The following is a 26344-nucleotide window of genomic DNA, read 5'->3' as shown; positions in this document are numbered from 1 at the left end:
GAAGGCTGAAGCAAAGCATGTGCACATCTTGCCACCCCTCCCCCGAACTCTCATGTAACCTTAGCCGTTTTCTGAAAACAGGCAGAAGAGGGGGTAAGTGTCCAGCTATTGGCGGCAACAGCTGCCGGTTGCCATGTCGGTAGACTTGGTATGCGGGGTGGGCATTAAAGCACAGGTGATCTCCTCCTCCCTTTCTATGCGCGTTCTTTCGCAACAGCTGCTGGGTAAAACAGCCGTGCAACCTGTTAGCTTCCTTCTTTCTACGTCACAGGCCAGGAGACCAATAGACAGCAACAGCCGCCTAAACACCGCCCAGTTCTGGGTGGGCGTGGCCTGAATAGCCGCTGGCTCTTTTAGGGAACAGCCAAGGGCGACTGATCTTCAGTGTGGCTTGTCGAAGAGCTCGTGCCCTGCGTGAATCGCCCGTTACCCTTTGACCCCCGTGTTGCGCACCAGCGTGCCCCAGCCGCGCACAGTCCCGCAGCAGTAACAGTCCGGGAGACGCAGGGCGGGGCTTATTGTTGTGTAGACTCGGAAGAAGCACCCCTTGGGGCCAAGCAGCGGCGGTGGGAGGCAACGGAGGGTAAGATGCACAGCACGCAGAAGGACACCACCTACACCAAGATTTTCGTCGGGGGTCTGCCCTACCACACCACCGACTCCAGCCTGCGCAAGTATTTCGAAGTCTTCGGCGAGATCGAGGAGGCGGTGGTGATCACTGACCGGCAGACGGGCAAGTCGCGCGGCTATGGATTTGTAAGTGACTTGAGGGTATATGGTGTATTGCAAACCATTATCGCATTAGGGCAATGGCAGAAAATGCCCCATATTAACACCAAATGAGGATGGGTGATGGCGAGTGCACAGAAAATAAAAGGGGCTTCTGTTTAGGCTATTTCAAAATGCTTTCCTTACTGCCCAGCCCCCCGGGGAGGTTGGTTTTTCCTTTTGTTTTTAGATATTGTGCGTACAGACGTTTAGTACCCACTTGCCCCCTTTTCCCTCCAAAATAAGGCACGATACGAATTGATTGATGCTTTCAAACCTGACATCATTGAAATGGGTGCCCACTTTGTGTTTGTAGTTCCCGTCCAAAATCCTATAAGATTAACTGTTACACTTGTAAAGATCAATAACTCGCTCTCTCCCTCACTAGGTACTTTCAAGTGGTGGGTGCCCCACACCGAGACCTTTAGGCATTGGGCTCTGCTACGCCTATTTACTAAAACGTACTCCCCCCCCCCCCCCCCCCGCAGTCTAATGTCTTTCAATGTAATGTTGAAGTAAAGGCGGCATTTCGTTGACAACCTCCTCGCAATAATAGCTTTATTTTGATCCACCTCACCGCTACGATGCCCCCCCCCCCGATCATTGTTTCTATAACGGAGACCGAGGGTCCTACCGCAACTTTGCCAGCTTGTAAACTTTTTCATTCACCACTTTGGTATTTTATTTGACAAACGAAACTTGTCCACTTCTCTGAAACCAAGGCCCCATGTTTGGTTTCATTTTTTAAATTGTGTTAATTACTAATAATACATCCATATCATATGGCATGTGATTTTACACTTTGTGAATCGCTAGGTATAAGTGTTTTATTTTGTATGTCCTTCACGTCTCCCCAACCCACCTCACATATTTATGGTGTTTCAGTGGTCTTTAAACCGGGTGTTTCAGTGGTCTTTAAACCGGTGTGTTCCTTATTCGTCATTCCCGTTGCAGTATGCAGTTGCCATTCGGTGCCCCAGTTAAAACTGTGCAGCGTGCAGAATGGCTTATTCAATTGGGGTCTGTGACTTCGCTCAGTGGGCCAGCTAAGCTGCGTAGTCAGGTTTTGTTATACATGAAATTGGTGTCCGCATGGGATTTTTAATTGTTCATATTTTTATATGAAAGATTTATATACACTAAATGCTGTAACCACGGTAAATGTTCAGCCATAGCAAGCATGAATAAATATACCATTTTTTTATAGCCCAACTTGGGTTTAGCATTCACTTAGCCACCTCGAAAGGTTGAACTGGCTTTGTTAGGGTTGAAAACTAACTTGCAATGCGTGCTACCTATCTTACTGACTATGACCATGGGAACAGAAATGTGACTTTTGTGTGTTTTATATATATATATTTTTTTATAGGTTACCATGGCGGACCGTGGTGCGGCAGAGAGGGCCTGCAAAGACCCCAACCCTATTATTGATGGCAGGAAAGCCAATGTGAATCTTGCGTACCTGGGGGCAAAGCCACGTATAATGCAGCCGGGTAAGTGATCCATTGTACACCTCCTTTTTATTCACTGAACTACACCTGCAAGCCTCTGATGGCTAGAAGAAAGCTAGGCTGGGTGATGGGGAAGTGTGGGTTTTTCCCTTTCCCTGTAGTAGCAACGCTTCCTGGCACTGACCACAATATGGGTGCTATTGAGACAGGCGGTCATGCTTTATCAGCCCTGTTTGGTACATCGGGGGCCATGCGATCAGCAAGATGGGGTCCAATATGGTTCTGGTTAGGAGCCTTCACAACTCCTAGGAACTCTCGAGCAGGCCGAACATGATTTAATATAGTATCGTCACTACACTGGTAATTGTCTCTCTGAATTCTGCTAGCCAATATGGTTAACTCTGTGCCATTCCTTTAATTAGTGTTTTGACCAGAAGAACATTTGAACTTTGCTCTTATTGTAGCCATTGCTAAACCTTGTTTTCGTTTCCCTGCATGTTGTAAGTTGGATCTGTTCTTTTTCTAACTGTTCCCACGCTTGTCCTTGACCCACTTTTCCTTTTCACCCCCACATGCGTCTTTCTGCCACTGTGAGCAGGGTAACAATGATCCTTTACACTGACAAGGATCATCGCTTTAATACCATTCGAGTGGCGAAATGTGTACTATAGTAATAATGTAACGTACTTGTCAGGCTGAGGGCAACCTAATCCCATACTTTGCCACTTGTGGGGAAAAACACACCAAGTGTCTTTTAAATCAGTTGAGTTAAGGGTGCAAAAAACAAACCTGCGAGAAAGTGCTTCACTCTGAAGTTATGAAAGGGACTGGGAAACTAAGGGTGCTTGTGCATAGGAGTACGTTTCATAAATAAGGCAAACACATCTGTGGATGCATCAGGCCAGGTGCACAGTTGTAAAATGCGATCGGACAACTAGCTTGTCTTGCCCCACATTAAAATGATTTACTTTTTAAAAAAAAAACAATTCTTTTAAAAATTGTTTTTTATATATATATATAGAAATCTCCCCACCCAAGTCACTTTCACAAGACCTTGGCTTGTAACTGTTGTGGGATGGCTACCTGTTCTGTGGTTTAATCCACAGCAAACCAAATGACTTGTATTACGATTGTTGTACCAAGACGGGGACTTAAGAGCAGTTCAGGTAAATGTGCTTGGGTTTTCTATTGTCCTGTCGGTATCAGAAGAGCGACTAGGAAGAAACTCGTCCGAGCTTATCTGGAGGCCTATGATACATGAGAATCTATTCAGGTCTTCTAATAGATGTGGTACATTTATGTTCCCATAGCACTATTATGAATTTGGAGCTCCAAAAATTGGTTAGCAGACACAGAACACTCCTCCTGAAACGGGCGGGGGGGGGAAGGGGGTTGCCAGTATAGTTCATTAAAACTGCACGCAAGGAACCATTCTCAAGTCACCACTGCCTTCTGTATGCATCTTAACGTCTGTGGCAACGACGAAGATGCATAATGCTAGGGCCCCCAAGGCCATTCTTTGTCAATTTGTCCATGCCACCCACCTGGTTTTTAACATGGCTTCATACACTGGCTTACTTTTGTATTGCTCCTTCCCCAGTCAAAGCTGACTCTTCTATCTGCCAGTCGAGCTGCTTCATTTGGAGGCTGTCCTGTGCTTGGGACGTGATTACTAATGTGAACAATTCAATGTTTTCCAGGTTTTGCTTTTGGTGTTCAGCAGATTCATCCAGCACTTATACAGAGGCCTTTTGGGTAAGTCCAGTGCTACCTTTAAAATGTGTTCCTTCGTTTCTGAATCTGGAAATATGGGCTGCCCAACAATTCCTTCAATTGATAGTGACCTGATTTTATGAATTTGTAACACCATTACTGTATAGTCACAGTAGATTCCCCAGACCTGCCCCACTGTCTATATGAAGGTACCAACTGTCCATTTGCCTTCCTCTCGTCTCCCAGTTTCAGCTTGACTCAATGTATTTCTCTTTCTAATCTGACAGGGATCGTTATCAGTTAAGATAACTGATCAGAAGGATTTGATGATAAAGAGGTGGAATAGTTCTGTTTGGAATAAAACTGTGTCACCAGTAACATTCAAGCTAAAATGGTGATTAATGATGCATGTACGTTTCCTTTTTTATTTCCTTATAGCCAGTAGACATCCGTGTGACTTTCTCGATTACAGTCATGAAGTGGTGTTAGCTAAACTGTGTGCTTTGTCTTTTGGATTTGAAGCTGTAGTGGATTTTGGGTTTGGTTTTGTGTTGAGGAGTGTTGACTTGTGTTGTGGTGAGCAGTAGGACTGTTTTTTTTTTTTTAATACAAATATTTTTTTTTGCTTTGAAGCTGTAGCCTGTCTTTTTATAGTGAGTGCTACATTTTATATATTTTTCTCAAAAAAGAAAATGAGCTTTACTGCTTGCATGTTGTATTTGGGTTTGTTTGGTTCTTTGTTTTATTAACAATGTGCTTTTACTTTTGGCCTTCTAATTATCAAAGTATATTCTATGAATTTTGGTCATAGAAAACGTGTGAGCCTTTTTGTCCTAATGTTCGCTTGACCCATCCACATGACACTTCTACTTCGTAATTTTTTAATTTATTTTTTATTTTTAGTGTGGGTTACTGCCATGAACATGGGGCCCACTTTCAGAAAGAAAAGGCAGGAGGTGACGTGTGCATTCTTTCGTAACCAAAAAAAAGGCACAGTTGGCAGATTGCTTTTGTATGATTGGTGGCTTGAAGCTTAGTGGTGGCCCATGCTTGATCAGTGCTGCTGGTCGTGTTGGAAACATGCTGGGATTTAATCGACTCCTCCACAATGATACCTCCTTAGCCTTTTTCTGTGCAGTATTGGTCTCGCTAATTTGTATTGTTATGCGTGGAACACTGTTGTAAAGTTGCCTGCTCTCTTGATTTGTTGTAACCTGATCTAGGAAACCACAAGCCCATTTGTGGAAATTGGCGGAAGTCTTGGACTATTGACGTTGCTTAGAGACATTCCCTCTGCAATCCTCCTAGTGGTTTCATCATTGAACAGAGTTCGCCTATTGTGCGATTGCAGTGGTTTGCAGAGTTTTACCTTTTTATGATTATCCAAATTCATCAGAACTGCATGGCAGTAGTTGCCCAACCTGTGGGGTTTGGAAAACAAAGCCTGCAACATTGTAGTTGCATCACATGATTATGGATGTCAAGCACCCCCTATGAGGTAGCACTGGGTGATAAAATCATCCTTATGCAAGTTGATTAGCTCCAACTAAAGTTGATATTTTTGTGAAGCCGAACCTGTAAGCCCCTTTCTCTAGCCCTTATCAGTTCACAAGTAGCCTGTAGCCTGTATCTGGTTTATGTTCGGGCTTTGTACTAAGATACTGACCTTGCTGTAAATTATCTGCAACCAAGCAGTGTTTACATTTAATTGCACAGTTCTTGGACTATTGGAGCGTTAATGCACTTTGGCTGTGTTCCCTCCTTTTTAATGTTTTGTTTTTATTTCCTCTCTGGATTGTCATCCCTGTAAAAGGGTGACCACTCCTAGTTGTACTGAAAATGCTGCTTAGTTGAGAATTGCCTCTGAGCATTGACCATTTCTTCGCCAAATCGAGGATTGAAGAAATTGGGAATCTTAATAGTCTAGGGTCTGTAGGCAGTTAATGGAGAATCTATTCACAGACCCTCAACCCCCTCTTCCCCCGCCCCCCCCCCGCCCACCTACCAGCCCCTTCCAAATGCCAGGCCTCTTGCCCTATGATGCAGATTTCTGTTCGTAGTTTTATTTGTGGTGTACAGAGTAAGAGTGAGGTTTATTTCTCTGGTTGCCAAGACCTTCAAAACCTCTCACTGAGTAAATGCAATATTAAAGGAAGGTGAATGGGATACCCTGTCTCACTTGTTTTAGTTCGTTTGTAAAGTCTTTTCGAGAAGGCCCAGTATTTGGTCTGAATATGTATGTACTCTGTTGTGGATTTTCTTTGTTCAGGAATGTGCCGGACAAGTCTACAAATCGGAGATGCAAAGAACGATGCATTGTTGGAACAGGATTCAGTTTCATGATATTAAGTACATCACTTCAAGTAGATTATTATTAGTGGGTTGAGGTTATGGCACTTCTTTGAGGTTCACAAAATAAGCACCTGAATTGATTTTCTAGGCTGGTGGCGCTCGAACTTGAAGGACGGGTCCGACAGTTTTGTCATCTGCCCTTTCCTTTATTGCCCCATTCCTCTTTGGTGTTAATGGACCTTCAAACCCTTTGTCGGTCCTAGATGGTGTATGGTTGTAACAAACTTACTTTCCTATTTTAATGTTGAATGACGGTTACATTACTAATCTTCTGTAGATATGGTTTCATGTGTTTCCCTGTAAACACGAATTTCAAGTATGTATGCCGAGTTAGTGGCTCGGTTTACACTTTTTAGGATTTCTTTTTTTCTTCAACTTTTTTAATCTTAACTTTTTAGACAAGTGTGTCTTCTGCAGTCCTTTTCACCTATAGTTCCCAACAGTCCTTTTGTCTTACTCGTAGACCACTAACACCTCTTTCACTGTCTTCCAATGTTTTTGGCTTTATTTACAAATGAAGCCACAAATGAGTGGTTAAATGTTTATTTTGCAGTTTCTCTTGACCATAGAATATATTCCTTCTAAATCGGCCACCAGCAACAGACCCATAAATAGCTCAGGAACAGCTTGCTCTGCCAATGCCCTTTCTAAATGCCATGAGGTGCCATGGCTGTTGGTCCCCTTCAGCGTTTCGCAAGAGGCGCCTGTTGTGTATTTTCTTGAACTCCTGATTACGGGTGCGTCTTTAAATGTATCTTACTTCTACCTACAAGTGGACACATAATAAGGGTAAACCTTAGGTCCTAACCAACTGTGTATTTGTTTCAACCCGATAAGTTGAATGGTGAGTTGTTGTGGCCAAATATGCTTTAGCCCTTTTCTACTCTAGGGCCTGGCCAGTGACTCGGAAATCTGAAAGTACATGAATGGCCCATCTGTGGCATTGATGGAGTAGTTGTGTGGCAAGCCTGCCTAACCTTTGCTTGTTGTTGAAAATGTAAGTGCAGTGGTGACTGCATCAGGGCAGGCTGAGTGTCTGGAGTTTTTAGATTGTTTTTTTTTTTTCATTGCAACAATACTTTTCGGAGGTATTGGGTTGTCTACAAACCTGCTATATGAATTGTACTATTGTGTACTTCTAGTTTACACTGTAAAAACATATTTGATGTACCCCCATGTACAGTAATTTAAATGGCAGTGGTGAAACACTATATACTAGGTACACGCATTACTTTAGTTATGTTGGTCTGTCCTGGGTTCATTATCTATGGTGTTGCGTTTAAACATTTCTTTTTGTTCCTGTCTGTCAATTTTTTTAAGGGTGGTTTGTTCCAGTGCTGTAAGGGTTCTATGTTGTTTTCCTTTGAAAGTGTTGTGATCAACTTTCAAGCCTGGTGAAGGTCTTGGTTCGGTTGGCCTGTAATGTTTGTGCTGACATGATACGGCATGTGATTGTGTTTTTAATGTTTTTTATTTATATTCCCCCCCCACCCCGTTCTCCCTCTTTTGGGGCTACTGCAGCTTGAATTCATTCCCCAGCAAGGTCTTGTAAACCAAATGGGCTTTTAGGACTTTGCTCTGTGCTGCCAGCGTGTTGGGACTTAACTTCTTTTTTAGTGGGCAGGGTGGTTAAGAGAAGTTGAAATCCATGCAGTAGTGAGGCACCACAATATTTTGGTATAAATGGCTTGGGGGCGGGAGGGTACAATGTTAGTGTAATTGCGCTCTTAACCCCTGTATTATTGTGGGGGTTAATGCTGTTTTTAGTGCTCTTGATGTCTCCTGTACATGTTCCCACCTGCTGTGTAGGTGGTCCTCCATTTGCAGTCCCCGCCCCCACACACCCCAACATTGGTGAGGGATTATTTTAATGGCCAGTCAAACTGTGCATGTGAAGAACAGAGGGGCAAGTGGCCTTTCTACCTGGCTAGTATCTTGCAACGTAGCCGATTTCCCTGTGCAGTAGGGATGCTAGTATCTTGCAACGTAGCCGATTTCCCTGTGCAGTAGGGATGCCTTCTCTAGTTCGGTTTATTTTAATCATCCTTTTTAACTACTGTTTAGATGCATTTGCTGATTTTTCAGTGTGGTTGCTGCTGTGTTCCTTGCACCTGCTGTTAATGTTTTGAGGTTGCAGAGAAATTAATGTTTGCAGAAACTGTAGCAATTTGAGTAGGGTTGCCACAATATCTTGTTGGGGTAAAGTTCTTTGTCCTAACATTAAGGGTCACTTTGGAGCCCCCTTGAGGTAGCCTAGCTCCCAGTGAAGTCTAGCCTTGCAAAGGTTGTAGCGGCCAGATACACCACGTTAACTTGCCTACTTTTGTTCAGTCAATATGACTCACCTGGTTACATGTGACTTACTTGAAAGCTGGCTGTCGCGTGGGTACTAAGGACTGTGTTTTAGGGCACCCAAACTATTGTGGCAACCCTATGACCGTAATACCCTTTTAAAAAATGAGTTTGTTGTGCAACTGTATTGATACATGGTAACTTTTTTTTCTTTTTCCTGTTTTGACACAGGATTCCAGCACATTACGTCTACCCTCAGGCTTTTATGCAGCCAGGAGTTGTGATTCCACATGTCCAGCCTGCAGCAGCTGCTGCTACTTCCACATCACCATATATTGATTACACTGGAGCTGCATATGCACAATATGCAGCGGCTGCTGCGGCGGCAGCCTACGACCAGTACCCTTATGCGGCCTCCCCTGCAGCACCTGGCTATGTCACAACAGCAGGTTATGGCTATGCTGTCCAGCAGCCACTTGCCGCTGCTGCACCAGGATCGGCTGCAGCAGCGGCTGCAGCCTTTGGCCAGTACCAACCACAGCAGTTGCAAACTGACCGCATGCAGTAGCTTTTGGGACATCTGAACAGGAGCTTATTTTTTCTTCACATTTTCAGCCTTCCAGTAGTTACGAGACTGTTAACTAACTAAGCAGCTTTAAGCAGGGCAAACCTATGCCATAGCGAAACAAACTTTTTATTCCAGTGTCTGTACAGTATGCATTCGAATCATGGGTCAGATAAGGGGGAAGGGCCTCCTTCCGGTATTGAGAGGAAACAATGTAACTTCTCTTTCGAACAGTGGCAAGAGTATAGCCGACACTAAAAACCGATGAGGTATGTTTTTTACATTATCAGGGAAAATGCCTTTTACAAGTGTGAGGGAGGAGAAAAAATGTTTTTGATGTAACATGGTGTAAAGGCATAACTGAGCAATACGTATGGCCTACAACAAACTTTCTAGTGTTAAAGCACCAATTGTTTTGTTTTCAATACAGCCTATAGAGCTTGTAATATGTGAGGTCTGCTTACTCTTCAAACGGCCATCGAACAATCCCAGGCGCATTTCCTGCCAGCCGAAGGATGGACAGGCACCAACGTTATTTTCTCATCTGTTCCCTGGATTGAGGGGAACTGTGGAGCAAGTGATGTGGAATGAGCGTGTGCAGCAGCTGTACAGACTATCAATAACACAGACTGCTCTGGAAAGGACCCATCACTTGCGCTTGTTTGAGCTTGTCAACCTCTAATCCCTGTCCCCATCCTGTTGCACTTTTGGGAAACTTTGTAACTGCTGCTGTCAGCTTTTTTTGGTTTGGAAACCGGATCAGCCATTAGCTGCAGCCGGCATCTCTTCTGTGTATTGCCTCTATTCATAGCTTGTGCATAAAGGGCAGAGGAATCTTGCTGGGTTTAACCCTATGTGGAAACTAGGAGTGCTTGTTCTAGCTATGTGTGTCGGGTTATGTAAAACAAATTACTTTGATGGGCTGGGCTAGTTCCTCCATGGGGTTCAAATTGCTTATATCCTCCGTGAGTGAGTCCGCTTAGAACACTGGTGTACATTTGCTTATGTGAGCAATTCAGCAGTGCTAGATGGTTGCAGAACGGAGGTCTGCACAGACCTGTGAGTGAAACGCAACCTTTGTCTTGCATACCAAAGAGGCAAGGTCCTATACTAAAACGCAAGGCACCAGTCCACCCGTAGTCTATTCTTGCAGAAGGCGTGATATGCTATACACATCCTGGCATTCATACTTGATTTAAAGAAATTTCGATTTTCCTCCTTTTTGAGGGGAAAGGGTCTACTTTTTTATATATATAGTATGTTTAAGAATAATATTAAAATGTATTTATTGGTGAATATGCAGTACGTGGCACGTTGGTTTGGCTGCAGTTCTACAAGGGTTATTGTTGCAGTTCATACTGTGCCTTAAGTAATGCTATTTAAAAACCTATTTATTTTGAAGTTTTACCACGCTGGGCTCTAAAGAAGTTTAACTTTAGATGCAATGACTTATTCATCTCATGGCATAAATTATTTTGTAGGTTTAGATGTAGCATATTAAATATTGAACTATTCAACTGAATATTTTGACTTGGATTTATTTAAATTCTGTATGTGCACTGTATGATGGTACTTGCCATCACATTTACATTTTGAAATCTACTGCATTTTCGTTATTGTATTTTTCCAATGTGAATATCTTTCAAATGGAGAGCATCCATTGTCGCTCAGTTGTATGTAAATTGTTTGACTAGAAAATGCTGCTTTATAAGACGACTCATGAAACTGCAATACTTGCAATTTTTATTCTTGACCTAAAGTGACTATTTTACACTGTATTGAGTTTTTATACTTGAACAATTTCATACAAGGGAAGACAGCATTTTTATGGACTTTATCCTGTCACTGGATTTATTTTAAGTATTCTGAATACAAGCCAGTGTTATGTAATGTAGACGTGAGAAAGATCTCATGTGCGGATTATTTATGGACTATGTATATTGCTTTATATCATTTCGGATCTCCTATTCACATGTACTAAGCAAAATAAAAAAAATAATCCATAATTTGTTCTTTGACTTAATCTTTCCGTTGGAGAAATGCATAGTTAAGGTAAATCACTCGTGCGTGTCGTTTGTGGCATGGGGATGTGTGGGTAGGATTTAATACACCATTTGTATCCTGGTCTGAGGACTGAATCTAAATCCTTTAACAATCATAGTTGGTGACGCAGCAGAGTAGGGGCAAGTACTGTTTCTGTAACCGATGTTTTAGGGCCTTGCAGCTCCCATGTCAAGCTTCAGACCACAGCTTCTCATTTGACCTACCCTTGACTCTAGCCAGGGTAGCTGCATAGCTTGCTATTGTCCTTGCAGTTCTTCGCGAGGAAGGACTTTTAGTAATACTTTACCTGCCTCAGGATGGATAACCCTACATATTCAAGTAAAAAGGACCAGCATTGTCTGGTTGAATTTAAACTGCAGTGGGAAATTCTAGTTGGCATGGTCAGGCGTGCAGTCTCAATAGTTATTTCCATAAACTTATGCATGGTTGAGGCCCCTAGATCTATAATACTGAGGGAATAATGCATTGCTGGCGTTTTAAAGCAGTTCGTTAGGACTGTCAACCTCACCCAGTGTGGGGAAGGAGCAACATTCCATTACTTTCCATACGCACAGTAGTGGGCAAAATAATTCTAGAATGGGGCGTGAAGGTACTTTTTATGGTGTTATGGTTTTTTTTCTAAAAAAAAGATTTTAAAGATGGAAGCCCCCTAATTGCAGATTATATGGCCTGATCTTTGCCTCTTCAAGTCTGCCATGTGGGCAGTAGGCAACTTGAGTTGGACTTATTCCTTTACTGAACGTAATCAGCAGCATGACCACCCCCCATCCTTTTGGGTTGAAGATGTGGGGAGCTCATGGGTATTGTGCATCAATGATTAAGCAGTCACTAGTTTGCTGCAAATGAAGTTTGTGAGATGCCAACTTCATTTGTCAGATTTATGTACAATCCATGATTGTTTTTTTTTTTTTTTTTATTTAGTCTGGCTATCGGTCTAGTTGCTAATGCACACGTTCCTAAACAAGTGTGGTACTAGGATGGCTTTTAGTCTGCCAACAGATAGTGTCTTGCAACACCAATAGTTAACTCATGGGTTCATCTGTGTGAGATTTGGTGTTGTATTGCCTAGATGTTAGAAGCAACAGCTTAGCCAAAATGGGTTATCGTGCTGGCACTGATGCATCCACAAAAGGGGTAGAGATTCAATTTTCGTGTTACTAGCCAGCCATTCGTCACTCTTCAATTCTACACTTTCTTACTCGCCCAGAGTCCATAGTCGCTAGCTGCTGGCGTGAGCACCTTCTGAGCCCTGACGTTCTCTGTATAACATCTGCTCACACTGTACCACTTCTAAAAACCTTTGCTGTAATAGGAAAATAAGTGATACCCTCGCCTGATACGACATGCTGCTAGCGTCTCGTCTTACATTGGAACAGGTAAGGTGTGCGTGAAGACTCCATGGGGATGCAATTCTTGGTATGTGTTGCTAGTATCACCGGTTCTTTTTCTATACATACCCAAACCAAGCTTTTCATTGTGGAAAAGGTCCATATCTGAATTTTCCAATGCTGGCTTTTTTTAAAGTAAAGCATTCAAGTAGGTCGGCTATCTTTATGGCTTCACTTAGTTTACCTGGCCAGGTTGTTCAGCCTTCACTTGCAGAACCCCTTATTTTGCAAGTACAAAATGCTAGCAACTAGGATGTAGTTGTCATTGCTTTGACCGAGTGACCACTTGGTCTCTTAACTCTATCAAACTTCTGTAAGTCAAATGTCCTGTTCTAGCCGATAGTACTCTAAGCTTAATTATTTAGTGTGCAGCATATTTTGCTTAACCATCTGTGAAGCCCTATGATCTAAATTGTCCCCGTTCGTCAGTGTTTCTCCCTGTGGATTCTGCTGCACAGCTACTCTGCAAAGGAAAATCTGGTTTCTTCAAGCACTGGAAACTGCCAACAGGCCTGAAATGGATCGTGATAGCTGTTTGAAGCTAAGCCTTAAGGCTGAGCAGGTCCATGCGGAACCATGGTGCGTCGTCCCTTCTACAATGGATGGGGACCAACTGAAAGGCAGGCTTGGCTCATTGAATCATACAGGTATAGTAATGCCGGAACATTGTGGGTAGCAGGGACAAGGCTATTCAAGTGACCATGGTTGTGGAAAAACTGGAGGAAAAGAGCACCTCCTATCCAGACAGAAGTAGGGAAATCATGCAGAATGCTTTTTAATGTATGCCTGTACTTGATGCAACCAGTAGTGCCCCAGAATTCGTTAAAGTGGGGCATGACAGGCTGTAGATTTTAGTTGAAAAAAGCTGCAACTGCGAGAATGCAAACCCACTGGGGAGGACAACTGGGTCCTTCCTCTTGAATTAAAGGGAGGGGCGGAGTTGTGCAAGGTAAACTTGCTGCAGTGCTACACCACTATGAACTGTCAAAATGATAAATAGGTTGCGACTGAAGTTGAGCAGTATTTCCCAAGGATGGGAAGCAGTAGATGAGCCAGTACTGTTTTGTGAACAAACGTTCTTTGCAAGGTTTCAAATAACGCCTCTTGTGGTCAAAATTGCCTTCTGCGCATGCCTGTGTTCTCAAACAATCACCTTGGAAGATGCATCTGCTTGGGGCCCCAGCCGATAAGAAAATTGAAATTGCTGTGTTTTCGGCAATGCCCTGGGTTTGCCCATCAGATATGAGGCAATTGTTGACTGCAGGTATCGGAGGTCCTCAGGAAGGTGATGGCTCCAATGACTCACAGAAGCAAAGCGGGTCTTTTTTGCAGACCTCCCATTTGCTGGATTATGTTAATCCGCAGCAGCATCTGGGTCAGCCTGGTACTGGCAGCTTAATTTGGATGGAACCTGGAAGAAAATGCTGCGTTATCATTTATTATTCTGGGCATGTCTATCTGGCTCCCAATGGAAGGGCTAATGAAATGAACAAGGATTACATTTGGCTTTTTTTTTTATACCACTAACCGAAGCCAATGCCCCCTGCAGTGGAGAATGGGTCTAACCCAGGAGTATTCAAGACCGTTGCCTGAAGGAGTTTGACATCACCGTTGGCTGTTGCTCAAAGCTTTGAAAGGGAATCTGGCAGATATCCTTACCTAGCAAGAAGTCCAGACAGCAAACCTTAGATTGCAGTCTAGGTGGCCTGTAAATCCAATAACCCCGACCCCCCCCCCCCCCCCCCCCCCCGGATCCCTTTGTGCACCCTGTTTTCAGTGCTTGTATGCTTCTTCGCCATTCTACTCCACCCCTTAAGCCAAGGAATGATGCACCAGCTTTGTGATGCACATTTCGGGTCTGCTTCTTGTTTGATTCTGAAGAACCCCCTGTAGGGTTGCGGCATCAAGTTCTGGTGCTAACTTAACACCTAGTGTCCTGTCTGAGTGTTTCATTTATGTGGCTGTGAGAAGTGCTTGAAACCTGTGGCGGCAGAAGGATAGGCCTCTGGGCATGGGGTTCTGGCCACTGCAGAAATGCTTTGTGCTGCTCACTGTCTAGTCCCCGCAGGGCAATGCGCATGTTTGTGTAAGTTAACATACCAATTAAGAGGAAATGGGTGCTTTCTCTGAAGGGTTTGTCGCTACTAACCTGCCGCATGTAGCTTGTGGTAATAAGTGGGTTTTTAGGTTGCCCCTATCTTTTACCTGGCAATTTACAGAGCCTTGGTTTCACATTATGGAAATGTGTCTATTTGAGAAAGAATGGCAAACATTAGCTGTGAAATTGGACCTGCCTGCAAGAAGCCAATAGTAGTACAGGTTGTTTTTGCTTTGGAAGTCTACACACCTACCTCTCCTCTAAGGTCTCCTACCACCTTGCACATAAATACCCAGACCTATCCATCGGCAAACCCACAGCAATCGAGTCATGACTCTAACCCCATTGTGCTTTGACATCTAGAGACTCCAAGCCTCAGAGAACCACTAATGGCCTTCATCTCCTGAAACGTCCACCAAAACAACTTATGACTGAACCCCAGGACAGCCACCAGAAACCTAACTGAGGAGCAGGGCACATTGCTTACCCAGACAACCACCCAATCGATCGTATGACCTCACCCTCATGAAGCAATACCTACTTGATCATTAGACACCATACACTATCTTCCATCAGATTGTCGAGCTGGATCCCGAAAAGAACCTGTTGAACCTATTTGTATCTGAAAGTGGTAGCAAAGTACTCTGGACAACTAATGAAAAATTATGAACAGCCCAGTTGCATTCCTTCAACTGATCGATCCACCTGGAATGATGGGCACCATATGCCTCCTGATTATCACATGCTTTGTCTTCAAACCTACTTCTGACATTTGTGACTTCTCCTGAGACTCAACACAGAAACCTTCTGTTGACCAATCCTCTCTCCATGACAGTAGCCCATCCGGTCACAAGATCTTATGTGCATATTATGCCAGTAGAAGCTGAGGGAGGGAGTGAGTGTGTGCGTGTGGGTGGGTTGGAGATAATCCTATGGTCTCCACACCTGCCATCAACCACATCCCAGACTGTGATTGGCTCACTCTAGCCCACTCTATCTCTCGCAGCTTAGCACTAAGTTTCCTCCTTGTATACAGAGCACTTTCCTACATAATGCTAACCTATATGCAGATCGCACATTTCGATCTGTATTCAGAGGTTTAAACATTATGTTTAGCTGCCACTTTGATTTTGCCACTGTGCAGAATTTTGCTGAACTCTAAAGTTTGAACCCTGCTATACTTTGACTTTTGCAGCTGGGTTGAGTCCAACTGCATCCTGAAATTTGCCTCGGGTTTAGTCCTGCTGCGTTCTGAAGTTCACCAGAGTTTGTCTGGTTGCCCTGTGAGGCTTTCCACTTTTTAAATCCTGCATGGTAAAATTTGCCACGGGTTGAATCTTACTGCCGTCTGAATTTGCCACTGCTTAAATCCAGTTGCCTGTTTTGGCACTGTGTGGATTCTAGCTGCGCTCTGAAGTTTGCTACTGTTTGTGCCCTGTTACCTTTTGAATTTGTCATGGTGTGTAACCTAGCTGCGGCCTGAAGTGTGCCACTGTTTAAACCCAGCTGCACATTGATCCTAGTCGCACTACAATCGTACTGAATTAGGGAACACTGCTGTTGAGCTTAGACACACCATTGTAATTCGGCTAGAAAACACTGATACAGGATTTAGCCACTATAGAATAAAACTGAACCAGGTGTTGCTGCTGCTGCTGAGCTTAGTCAAACTAGAATCCTATCGTATTGGGCAACCCTACTGCTGAATTTAGCCACCCTAGAACTGGGATTATCTGGATAACACTGCTACTGAACTTAGCTACACTAGACCTTGTACTGAATTTAGCCAGACTAGAATTGGACTCTACCAGCAAGGTAGACTGTGTATCAACAGCTTCTTAACGCGACCTCAGGGAAGCAATCAACCCAGGAGGGCACCCACCCCTGGAACACATCACAAAACCAGACAGATGACCAAACAAACCACTGCAATTTTACAAGAGACTGGTCCAACTGGCTGTTTATTTGCCCCAGGGAACGCCATATCGCTGCACAACTTGGCTCCCCAATCACCACAGCAACAGACGCCACTGGGCTGCTGCAACACAGACTTAACCCAAGACCAGGCAACTAACCAAAGCAGGAGGGCGCCTGTCCCTGGAACATGCCACAAAACTAAAATAGAGGTACACTGACAGCGAGGCAGACTACACTGTGCCTCGGAGCACACCAACTTAGTCTGAGACCATGAAAGTAACGAATGGAGGGCACCCGCCCTTGAAACATACCACAAAGGCACGCACAATACAACCACAGTGAGGCAGACACCACTGTAGGTCCTAGTACAATGACTTAACCGGAGACCAGGTAAGTACCTAACCAAGGATGTTCATGTTAAAGGACGTTACAATCGCCACTGGAGTGGTCCTCTGGTGGCTCTGAATGAGGGAGGCAGGGAGGCTGGGTGAGTTAGTGGGAGTAGGTTGGAAAAGTGCAAGAGTGCAGTGATCTGCTGTTGGCAGCCTCAGCCTGGTGGGTCCGTCAGCTGGGCCTGGGATGTTTGCGGCCGGTAGTCGTCATGTACTGTTATGCGAGTCTGTTTTTATTTATATATATTTTTTTGTTGCAGTGAAGTTTGTGCGGTTTGTTGTGCTGGAGGTTTGTGGTTGTGTTTCGTTTGGAGTTTGTATGCAGAGGAGGAAATTGTTAGTGGTATTGGTTAGTTGGCATCTCTATCCTGAATTGAGGAGTTGGGCTTGTGTAATATCACCCGATGGGGTGCTTGGGCACCCTGTGCCTCTGGAAGGACCATGCCCGTTCTGCATCCGTGGCCCCTTTAACATCTCGTTGCCTGCTCCACCAACAACCTTGCATGTTCCTCACTCCCACTTATGTCTAGTGCACCTGCCAGTGTCCACACCTCAGTTAGTGTGGTGATTGGTAGTATCTTGACAGTTACACAAACCAGTAGTACCTAGTAGCAGCTAAACGGGTGGTTGGGTTGGGGATGTTGGTTAGGATTGGCTGTGGTTGTTGCCTCCGTCTCCATGGGTCTCGCATGTGAACCACTCTGTCCGGCGTCACCCATCCAGGTGCCGTGGGTGCTTATCAGTCGGTTCTGGGAGCTTGTCAATGTCATTTCCTGTTTAGTCATTTTATCCCACTGTTTCAGTTTTAGTCTCTGGTATTGAAGAGCCAGGTTTTTAGTAATTTTCTGAATTTTAGGTGATCATTGGTGTTCTTATTTCTTTTGGGATGTTGTTCCAGGTTTTTGTGGCTAAGTGGTAGAAGGCGGTTCCTCCGAGTTTTTTCTTGATGTATGGTTTTAGTGCCAGGCGGATTTCGTTGTTGACCTGAGGGGTCTTGTTGGCTTGTAGATTATTTTCTTTTGTAGGAATTCTGCTCCTTGTCCGCAGATTGCCCTGTGTGCTATGCACATTGTTTTGAAGGTGATAAAATGTTTTACTGGGAGCCAGTGTAGTGTTTTTAGGGCAGGGGTGATGTCTCTTCTGGATAGTTTGAGTAGTCTGGCTGCTGTGTTTTAGATCCGTTGTACCTTCTTCAGTAGGTATTCCGAGGTAGAGGCTGTTTGCATAGTTGATTCTTGACATGATGAGGGCGACAATGGAGTGCTTTGTGTGTGAAGGAGAGGAAAGGTAGTATTTTTCTTGCTGTGTGGAGGAGGAAGCGGCATTTTGTGATGGTTGCGTTTATTTGTGGTTCTAAGGTTATGGTGTTGTCCATCAGGACTCCCAGATTTTTTACTACTTTAGATGGTGATGGTGCAGTTCCCATTTCTGTTGGCCACGGGATGGCGGTTTCCTTCTCTTGGTCTTTGGATATGATCATGATTTCTGTTTTTCCTAGGTTGATTTTCAGGTTGTTGGCATTCATCCGGTTGAAGACTTCTTTTAGACAGTTAGGTTTGAATGATTGGCTTGGGTGTCTTTGATTTTTATAGACGATTTGAGTATCGTCTGTGTAATTGTAGCATGTGATGTGTTTTTTTTTTTTAACATTCTGATAACTGGGGTTTGGTAGATGTTGAAGTACAGTGGTGATGGTGAGGATCCTTGAGGCACTCCACAGTCGTTAACTGCGGAGTCAGTCGGGCCAGTTACAGAGGTTGCGAAAGAGTCCAGAGGAGGGACAGGAAGCATCCAGGTGGATGATGAGATCTCAGAGGGAGAGGAGTTGAGCGTTTGAGGCCAGGAGGAGAGGTTCCACCGACTCGGAGAGGAAGCAGATTACCTGACCAGGTGGCCAGTAGATAGTAGCCACAGTGAAAGAGCCTGCAGACCAGGGATTCAAAGGAGTAGACGACCTGCATAGGAATGATAGCAGCAGGAATCCAGTCTGGGAAGAACAAGGCTACCTCCCCCCCCACTGGGATGGTTGGATCTGGGCGCAGAGAGGATCTTGTAGCCATCAGGGAGGAGACTGTCAAAACTCCTGACAGATCTGGCAGTGAACCATGTCTCAGTAAGACCGAGAACATCAAGTTGAGTTCTTCCAGGAGACGGCAGATGTCGGAGGAGTGTTTGACAGCTGAGTGAGTTGAGAGTGGCAATGTAGAGAAGGTTGCCACCCTTGAAAGACTTTAATGGAGGGGTGCAGGTCAGTGGTGATATGCCCTGCGGAAGTGTAGAAGGAGCCTGATGGAGGGCAGAAGAGGAAGGAGGAGAGGGCAAGGTAGCCAAGGAGGAGGATGAAGGCGCCAGAGAGGTGGCAGAGGGTGCAGGCAAAGGTGCCGGAGAAGGGAAGGAAGGGACAGCAGGAGAAGAAAGGAAGTTGATGAGGTGCGTGAAGCGTCTATTGGCCTGAGGGCCTTGGACCAAGACGATGCCATTTAGGTAAACATTAATGATGGTCAGTGGAAGAGGGCCTTCCACCAGGTGCCCCCATTAATGGGAGGGGAGGAAAAAGGAAGGAGCACAGAGGCCATGTGTGGAGTCCATAGGTCTGGCGAAGGAGCGACGGAGAGGATGTCGGTGAGGGTCTGTCTGAATGAAGCGCTGGTGTAGGTATCAGTGATAGGGAGGCCTGGGGTGGAGACAGGATATCCCTTTTGAACTTCTTCCTACCAGACTTAGTGAGAAAGACAGGATAGTCAATAAATAAGCAGTTGGAGAAGATAGGAGAGAGAACACCATAGAGGATGCAGACGGAGGGGAGAGGGAAGAAGGGGGGTGGGGTTGAGGTGGGAGTGAGGGTAGGGGGAACAAAGGTAAGGGGGGGAGGAGGCACTAGGGGTGGGCACAAGATGAGGGGTGAAAGTAGATGAGACCAGAACAAATTAATAAAATACACGATGGGCTTGATGAGATAAAAAAAGAAGAGCAATCGTGTAGATGTGAAAAACAAGCCCGTTAACAGAATAAGAATGAGGGAACCTGAAAGAAAAAGGAACACAACAGGAAACAACCAGGCAGAGCAAAGGCTAAGTGGCAGAACAATGATCAAGGGAACCTAAGGAGAAGAAAGAATAACACAGAGGTAGGCGGTACAAGTATACAGCAGACATAAGAATAGTGCAGTCAAGCAAAAATGGGGCCTAGAAGAAGAAAAAAAGCAACAGAGCACAGATTAACGGGCTGGGGGAAAAGGGAAGGGGCCTGCAGGAGGAGCAGGGGATAAGCAGAGGACGCATGCATGGAAGGGGTGTGGAGCACACGTTATCGGATTGCGAGGGAACCATGCGGTCAGAGGATGCGCAGGCACAAGCATAGCCAAGGGTGGAAGGGCGTGGAGCGCACGCGATCATAGATTGCGAGGGAAATACGTGGGCAGGGACGCGCAGGAGTGAGCTAAGCAGGCATGGAAGGGGCAAGGAGCCAAGCAATGAAGGATTGCGAGGGAAACACGCGGGCAGAGGCACGAGTGTAACATGGATGGAAGGGGCTAGGAGCCATGCAATTGAGGATTGCGAGGGAACCGCCCGTGCAGGTATGCACAGGAGCAAGCGTAGCCAAGGATGGAAGGGGTGAGGGAGTGCAGCGCAAGGAAGGAAGAGTGCAATGGAACCACGTGGGAAGGAATCAACAGGGAAGGGGGGCACAGGCAGAGGGGCAGGACTCAGGGGGCGGGGACGAATGTCAGGGGAGAAGGGCACAGTCAGGGGGCTAAGAAGCGCAGAGTAAGCAAGCTCCCCACTGCTTTTTACTTGGTGGCTGCAAGCAGGAAGGTGAATCGTCTGCACTATCTATGCCGCAGACCCCTTCGCTGCCAAACACCTGCGTCACACAACACCGCAGACTTGTTCTGCAAGAGCTTTGCCACAGAGGGTCCGGACCTCTGATTATATAGGCTCCGAAGCGTGGACATAGCAAACGTGCTACATTTTGTCGGGCAGCATCTCCTGCGCACCTGTGTTGCACAACACTGCAGACTTGCACCCAATGTTATGTTTGGCTTTCTGGGGATGCAGTTTGGCAACTAGGTGTGTGTGCCCGCCCTTCGGGGCACCAGGGGTTATACCTTCCTGCTTAAACAAATGATTCTGAGCGTATTTGTGAACATTTAACAATGCAGGGCAGAGGTTATTCTGATAGCATGCTCAGTTGCCCAGGCCTCCCTTCCAACAGGTAATGGTGGGTCACCAGTGGTGGATGCCATTCTCCACTCCCCCACTAAAATCCATGGTACTAGCACTCTATCAATTGTGCAAGATATGGTTTATAATTGAAACGACTCTACAGCAAAGGGTCACTAATTCAAGATGTTCAAAGCTCGTGGCAACAATAGCAATCTGACCATCCATCATTTGAGGGTTTTTACATCTAGGTGTTCAGAGGAATGTTTCCCTGTTGGATTGTGACCCACTGGCATAATTTAAAAGGGTGGGTTTTTCTCCTAGCTTTCAGTATCTACATTTCAAGGACAGTGGATGAAGGCCTTCTGTGAACTTGAGATGAGTGTCTGAGGGGTATACACGGTGGCTCATAGATTGCTCTGCAAACCTGTACTTCATTCCCAGTTACATTTTTTGCAAGAACGCCTTGCAGTACAACAACCACTACCCAAAATTAAAAATAAGGCATTGTTTCAGCAGAAGGGTGTCCATGTTTTCCAACATTTCAGGGCCCTGTCACACAGTAAAGCTGACATCTCCATAACAGGGTATCCCAAACCTTAGCTCACTACTGTACCCTCCAGTAACTTCCAGTGGTGATCAGGGGTCACGTGGGCAGGCGTTCAGGAGATGCGTGATGAAGTCGGCCATTGACCTTGACATGTATTAAGACCTCACCTCGTCTGGTGCTCTCAGCACTAACATCAGTGGGGTTCAGAGGAAGTTGAATGCTGAAAGTCTCCTTTTTTTCTGAACGGGGTTCCTTTCCAACAGTGTTCTGCTACAGAACAGTATCGGTGCGTGTGTCAAGTGGCCCTTTTCCTTGCAATTCTGCCAGTGGAGCAGGTAATAGTCTAGGAACATTTTGGTGCAAGCATAGAGGAGGGAGATGCCATTGTAGACAAACATTGTGGGCAAGTTCCTTTGTCACACTGAGAGGATCTACCTACTCTATCCCAGATGTGTGCCCGGAAATCAGGACTTGTATCTACTCCCAGCCCGAATATCATTTGGCTATGTAAGGCTACTTCTGTTCTATCAGAAATGTTTGATGCTTGGGAGACCTGGCCCTTGCTAATGCTGTATGCCGGGTTGAGTGCAAGGAGAGTGGGGTTCGGGTGGGGGCGTTGCCAGTATGGTGGTGCCCTCATTACCTGAGGGTGAGCAGTGTCGCAATTGAGCATGCCAAAATCTCAACCTCCCATCACCTGCTTATGACTGTACCTCCAATTTCATTCTCGTACTGTATTCCTCCAATTACATTCTCATACTGTATTCCAGTGGCTCATTTACTGGTTTACTACCTACAAGGGCTGCAGTTGTTCTTTGTTTTCCACCCGAAGCCAATCTGTTCTAGTTTGTTGTGGGGGAGATCTTTTGTCAAAACTTTCCTTGTGGCCCCCCAGCACTGATACTGTAAACTGTCTAATTTCTGCTCTTACTCCTCTGACAGCAAGCTTGGCTTCACCAAAATACTCTGGCTATCAGCAGGAGGTGTTGTAACTTTAAGCCCCTCCTCAGGCTTGTGCGGTGTTGCGTGTTGGTGACACGTAGGACACCATGGGATGCCTCTAATGAAAGGGGTGCCACGGCTTTCCATGCGCCAGTTACCAACTCTTGTGTGCATTCAGAGCAAGTATGCCAGAGGCGGTCTGGTCATACCCCGCCCCCATAACAGGTGAGAGTCCGCTATCATTAACTGATTAGTAACCCCCCACAACTCCTGCGCATTTCAAGGCCATCACAGATCCACAGCATGCCTTAATGTAATCTTCCCACCACCCTAGTAATTGCCACCATGAAAGTTCTGCTTGCTGACATTTCTGCTCTTTAAAACACTGAAAACTATACATTAATCACAATTATCACTCACCCTTATGTTTTCATTTCCCTACATGTTGAGGTAAGTTTGATGTTTTCTCCCTGACTTTGCCCGTCCTTCCCCTTTCTACTTGGCCCAATTTCCCTTTATCCCACAAGCCATGGTCTGTCTACCATCCTGGCCAATGTCGTTTACCCCTACACAGGCAATGCTCAACGATGTAAGACCACTACATTGGTGTTGGGTACAATATAAACAATAATATACCTTACTCGCTTTTCTAGAAGGGTCCCAGCCGTCCCGTTTGTACCTCTCCGACGAGCATCTCTGGCCAACAGGACTATGAAAGTACTATTTCTGGTGGGGAGTACATCAGGGTGTCGTACGTAAGTAATTGCTACTCTATAAGACAGTGCAGCATATTAAAATAACTTGCCCGAAGAGGAGTGCTTATACCGGGCCCACCTGTTCATCAGAAAGTATCATCCAAGTTGCCAGAAGACCCTGATATTGTTGCCCATCTTCAGGGTAGAAAGGGATCCAACCAGTGAGACGGTACGTCCACGAGATCTAAAAGGGCCTTCCGTTTACCTAAAACGGACTGCTTCCTTTTGGAAAATCGATTTGTTATTCGTCACATTTGGAATGTCTAAACAATGAGAAAAACCATTGGTGGCTTGCTTTGTGTAGTCTGCAATATTTACTGCATGTGACTCCAGGGATATGCAAGCTCTCTGTTAGGGCTTCATATAGCACTTCACACGATATTTCAGGTAACGTGTTTAATACTGCACATTAATTAAACACAGCAGGCAGTTGCTTCACTGCTACACGTGTAACATATGGTCCTGGATAAATGATACTGCGCTGTAGGTTGGACTATGTATTGGGCCTTTAGCCTGGACGAGCGCTGGGGTGCATCTGCTTGATGCACTGGCCGCTCTGTCAGTGTCTCTCATGCACACGGAGTTTGCGCATACACATTGTCATCTCGCGAGGCTACGGCTGGTGCCTTGTCTCGTGAGAGCACTTCCTCACATACCTTCCTTTGTTGAGCAGCTTGGTACGGTTCTATGTAATTTCATCGTGGGATGGTTTTTCGCAGAGTTTTTTACAGTGGGGTTTTTAACGAAAAAACTCAATCGAATGTATTCTTTTTTTATTTTTGGGGGGCCCTGCCCCAAGCTCCCGTCCCATTTAATTTTTAATATATTCCCGAACACCCACACTCCGAATATATATTTTTCAAATCCCCCTAAACATTTTGATGAGTTTTTTCCGTAAAAAAATCTGCAGTAAAAACACCCGCGAAAAAACATCACGGGAAGAAAGGAAGTCACATCACATAGTCCTTATACTTAACTGGTCTCCACTGCTCGTGTTGGGGACCATTCTCATTGAGCGATGGTCTCGAGAATGCTGGCTCTGACCCTTCTGAACTCTCTCTGACTGGTATCTCTGACATGTCCCATTCACCTTACAAGTCTCACATCACTCATGATGTCTCCTTTTCGATCTGCCTCTTGAATCTCCCCTGGTCTGTTCTCTCCTCTTGGACTCTCCTGTTCACTGTAGGCTTCTTGCTCCTGTGTCTCTTGTTCTCTCATGGACTCTTCTCTTGACTCCGGGAGCTGTCTTCTGAATAACATAACTCTTTCTAGGTACCACCTTTTACCATCTTGGGTGCACACATGATCAGTGTCTTTTTGAACTACTATTACAGGTTGACTGTACCTGGATCCTGTTATTTGATCCTTGTGTTGCAACTTTATTTTCACAATGTCGCCTTCATTTACTTCAGTTCTCTGAGCTGCTCTGTGGATGTAATTCCATAACTCACAAGTAGTGAGGCAAGGAAGAGGGACATGGAGGTAAGGAGCCAGTTGCTGATAATCTCCATTACTTCTAATCCTACTCTTCCTTATCATAGTACTTGCGGCCGCCTCTCCCAACCTGGTGCAGAGTGAAAAAGGGCCATGATGTGTTAGGTGATATTGAACTAAAACATTGTGGTGACTTGAGCGTTATGCTCTCAGTAGAGAGGGGTAGGGCATGGATGTAATATTGAAAAGATGGAATGGATTACTGATTGGCAGGACTTCACAGGTAGGTACTGTGACGAGGAAGAGAAGAACTAAGAGCATTGAAGTTTAACAGTAAGTAACTTGCTCAATTACTTACCAGTAATCTTCATTACACTGAGTCCTCCTCACAGTACTAAAGAAATGAAGAACATCTGTTCAGAACACAGGCACTCATTGCCACCTTTTCAAACTTTTCTAAAGTTGTTTAGTTCCACTTCTTCTGCTACTAACTTTTCCTCCACTTGTATAAAGAGGAAGTAGTTCCTCTCCGGAGGTCCTGTTTTCATCAAAGTCACCCATTTAGGCACCCATTGGGTGGGAATATAGAACTTTGACAAAGAAGACAAAACTGGGTCATGCAGATAACAGGCAAGTAAAAAAAGACATTGCCTCCTCATCGATCTTCCTTGCCACTGCCCTGACAAAATGAGGATGTAACACACCAATGCCTCATAGCATAAATAATACACCCAGTGAATAATTAACTAAATACAATTGACCTGAATGATGCAGCCAATAAAACTTTGGCTCCCTTCCCAAGCTTGGGTGAAGTTGGAAATGCGTCCCCCCTACTGGGGATGCGTGAGAAGGGACCCTGAACGAAGCGTCACTGTTTTGGGGGAGGCGTGTCGCTGCCTCTATTGGGGCTGCCTCTACCCTTCCCACGACCTCTTGTTACCCCTGGGTAGACTGCTGGTTGTTCCATGATGTACCCTGCCCCTGGGAATAGTTGGAGCCTCTTTGGGAATTGTGTCTGCGTGGGCGACGAAAATTGCCACTGCCCCTTTGATTTGGGGGTTTGTTGGTTAGTTGGCCCAGGGATTTAAGAGTCTCGTACTCCTCCTTGGCATTTTTTAGCGCGTCCTCTACCGCCTTACCAAACAGGCTCCACCGGTTTGTCTATTAAAGATGCTTGGGTCTCGGGTTTGAACCCAGATTGCCTTAACCAAGCATGTCTTGACAACAGTGCTCTCTGCTTTTTATTTGTTCAATATTATGGTCTTGCGAAAAAATGTCAATTTCTCTTGACTAGTTGGAGCCTGTTGTTGGTCACTATTTCTTTCGGCAGACCTTCTCTCTGAAAGACTGCATTTAACACTCCTTTAACTGTGGCTGTGGTGATGGGCATGAATTCTGCCTCTACCCACTTGGCTTGGTAGTCTATCATTACCACGCCATACCTGTGGTTGGCTGACATTGCTTTGAGCCGTCCAATGAAATCAAGGCTGATCTTGT

General features: G+C 45.2%; 1 protein-coding gene across 3 annotated transcripts; it reads left to right on the top strand.

The window, feature by feature from the left end:
* The first annotated feature begins 335 nt into the window (after window positions 1–335).
* Window positions 336–11147, top strand: RBM24 (RNA binding motif protein 24). Of its 3 annotated transcripts, none has more exons than XR_011274249.1 (5): window positions 336–756; window positions 2138–2261; window positions 3920–3974; window positions 4220–4326; window positions 8808–8942. XR_011274249.1 is itself a non-coding variant. In XM_069613604.1 (4 exons), the coding sequence occupies exons 1-4, from the start codon at window positions 589–591 to the stop codon at window positions 9142–9144; spliced, it is 684 nt and encodes a 227-aa protein (XP_069469705.1). In that variant the 5' UTR covers window positions 336–588; the 3' UTR covers window positions 9145–11147. The 3 variants fall into 3 exon arrangements, 1 of the variants encoding a protein (XP_069469705.1); XR_011274250.1 differs by having other exon boundaries at window positions 4220–4342; window positions 8808–8922; XM_069613604.1 differs by lacking the exon at window positions 4220–4326 and having other exon boundaries at window positions 8808–11147.
* Window positions 11148–26344: the final 15197 nt, after the last annotated feature.

This window comes from Ambystoma mexicanum, chromosome 5p, assembly GCF_040938575.1.
Source record: "Ambystoma mexicanum isolate Mex_15411 chromosome 5p, UKY_AmexF1_1, whole genome shotgun sequence".
Classification (NCBI taxonomy): domain Eukaryota; kingdom Metazoa; phylum Chordata; class Amphibia; order Caudata; family Ambystomatidae; genus Ambystoma; species Ambystoma mexicanum.
This window is presented reverse-complemented; position numbering and strand designations above follow the sequence as displayed.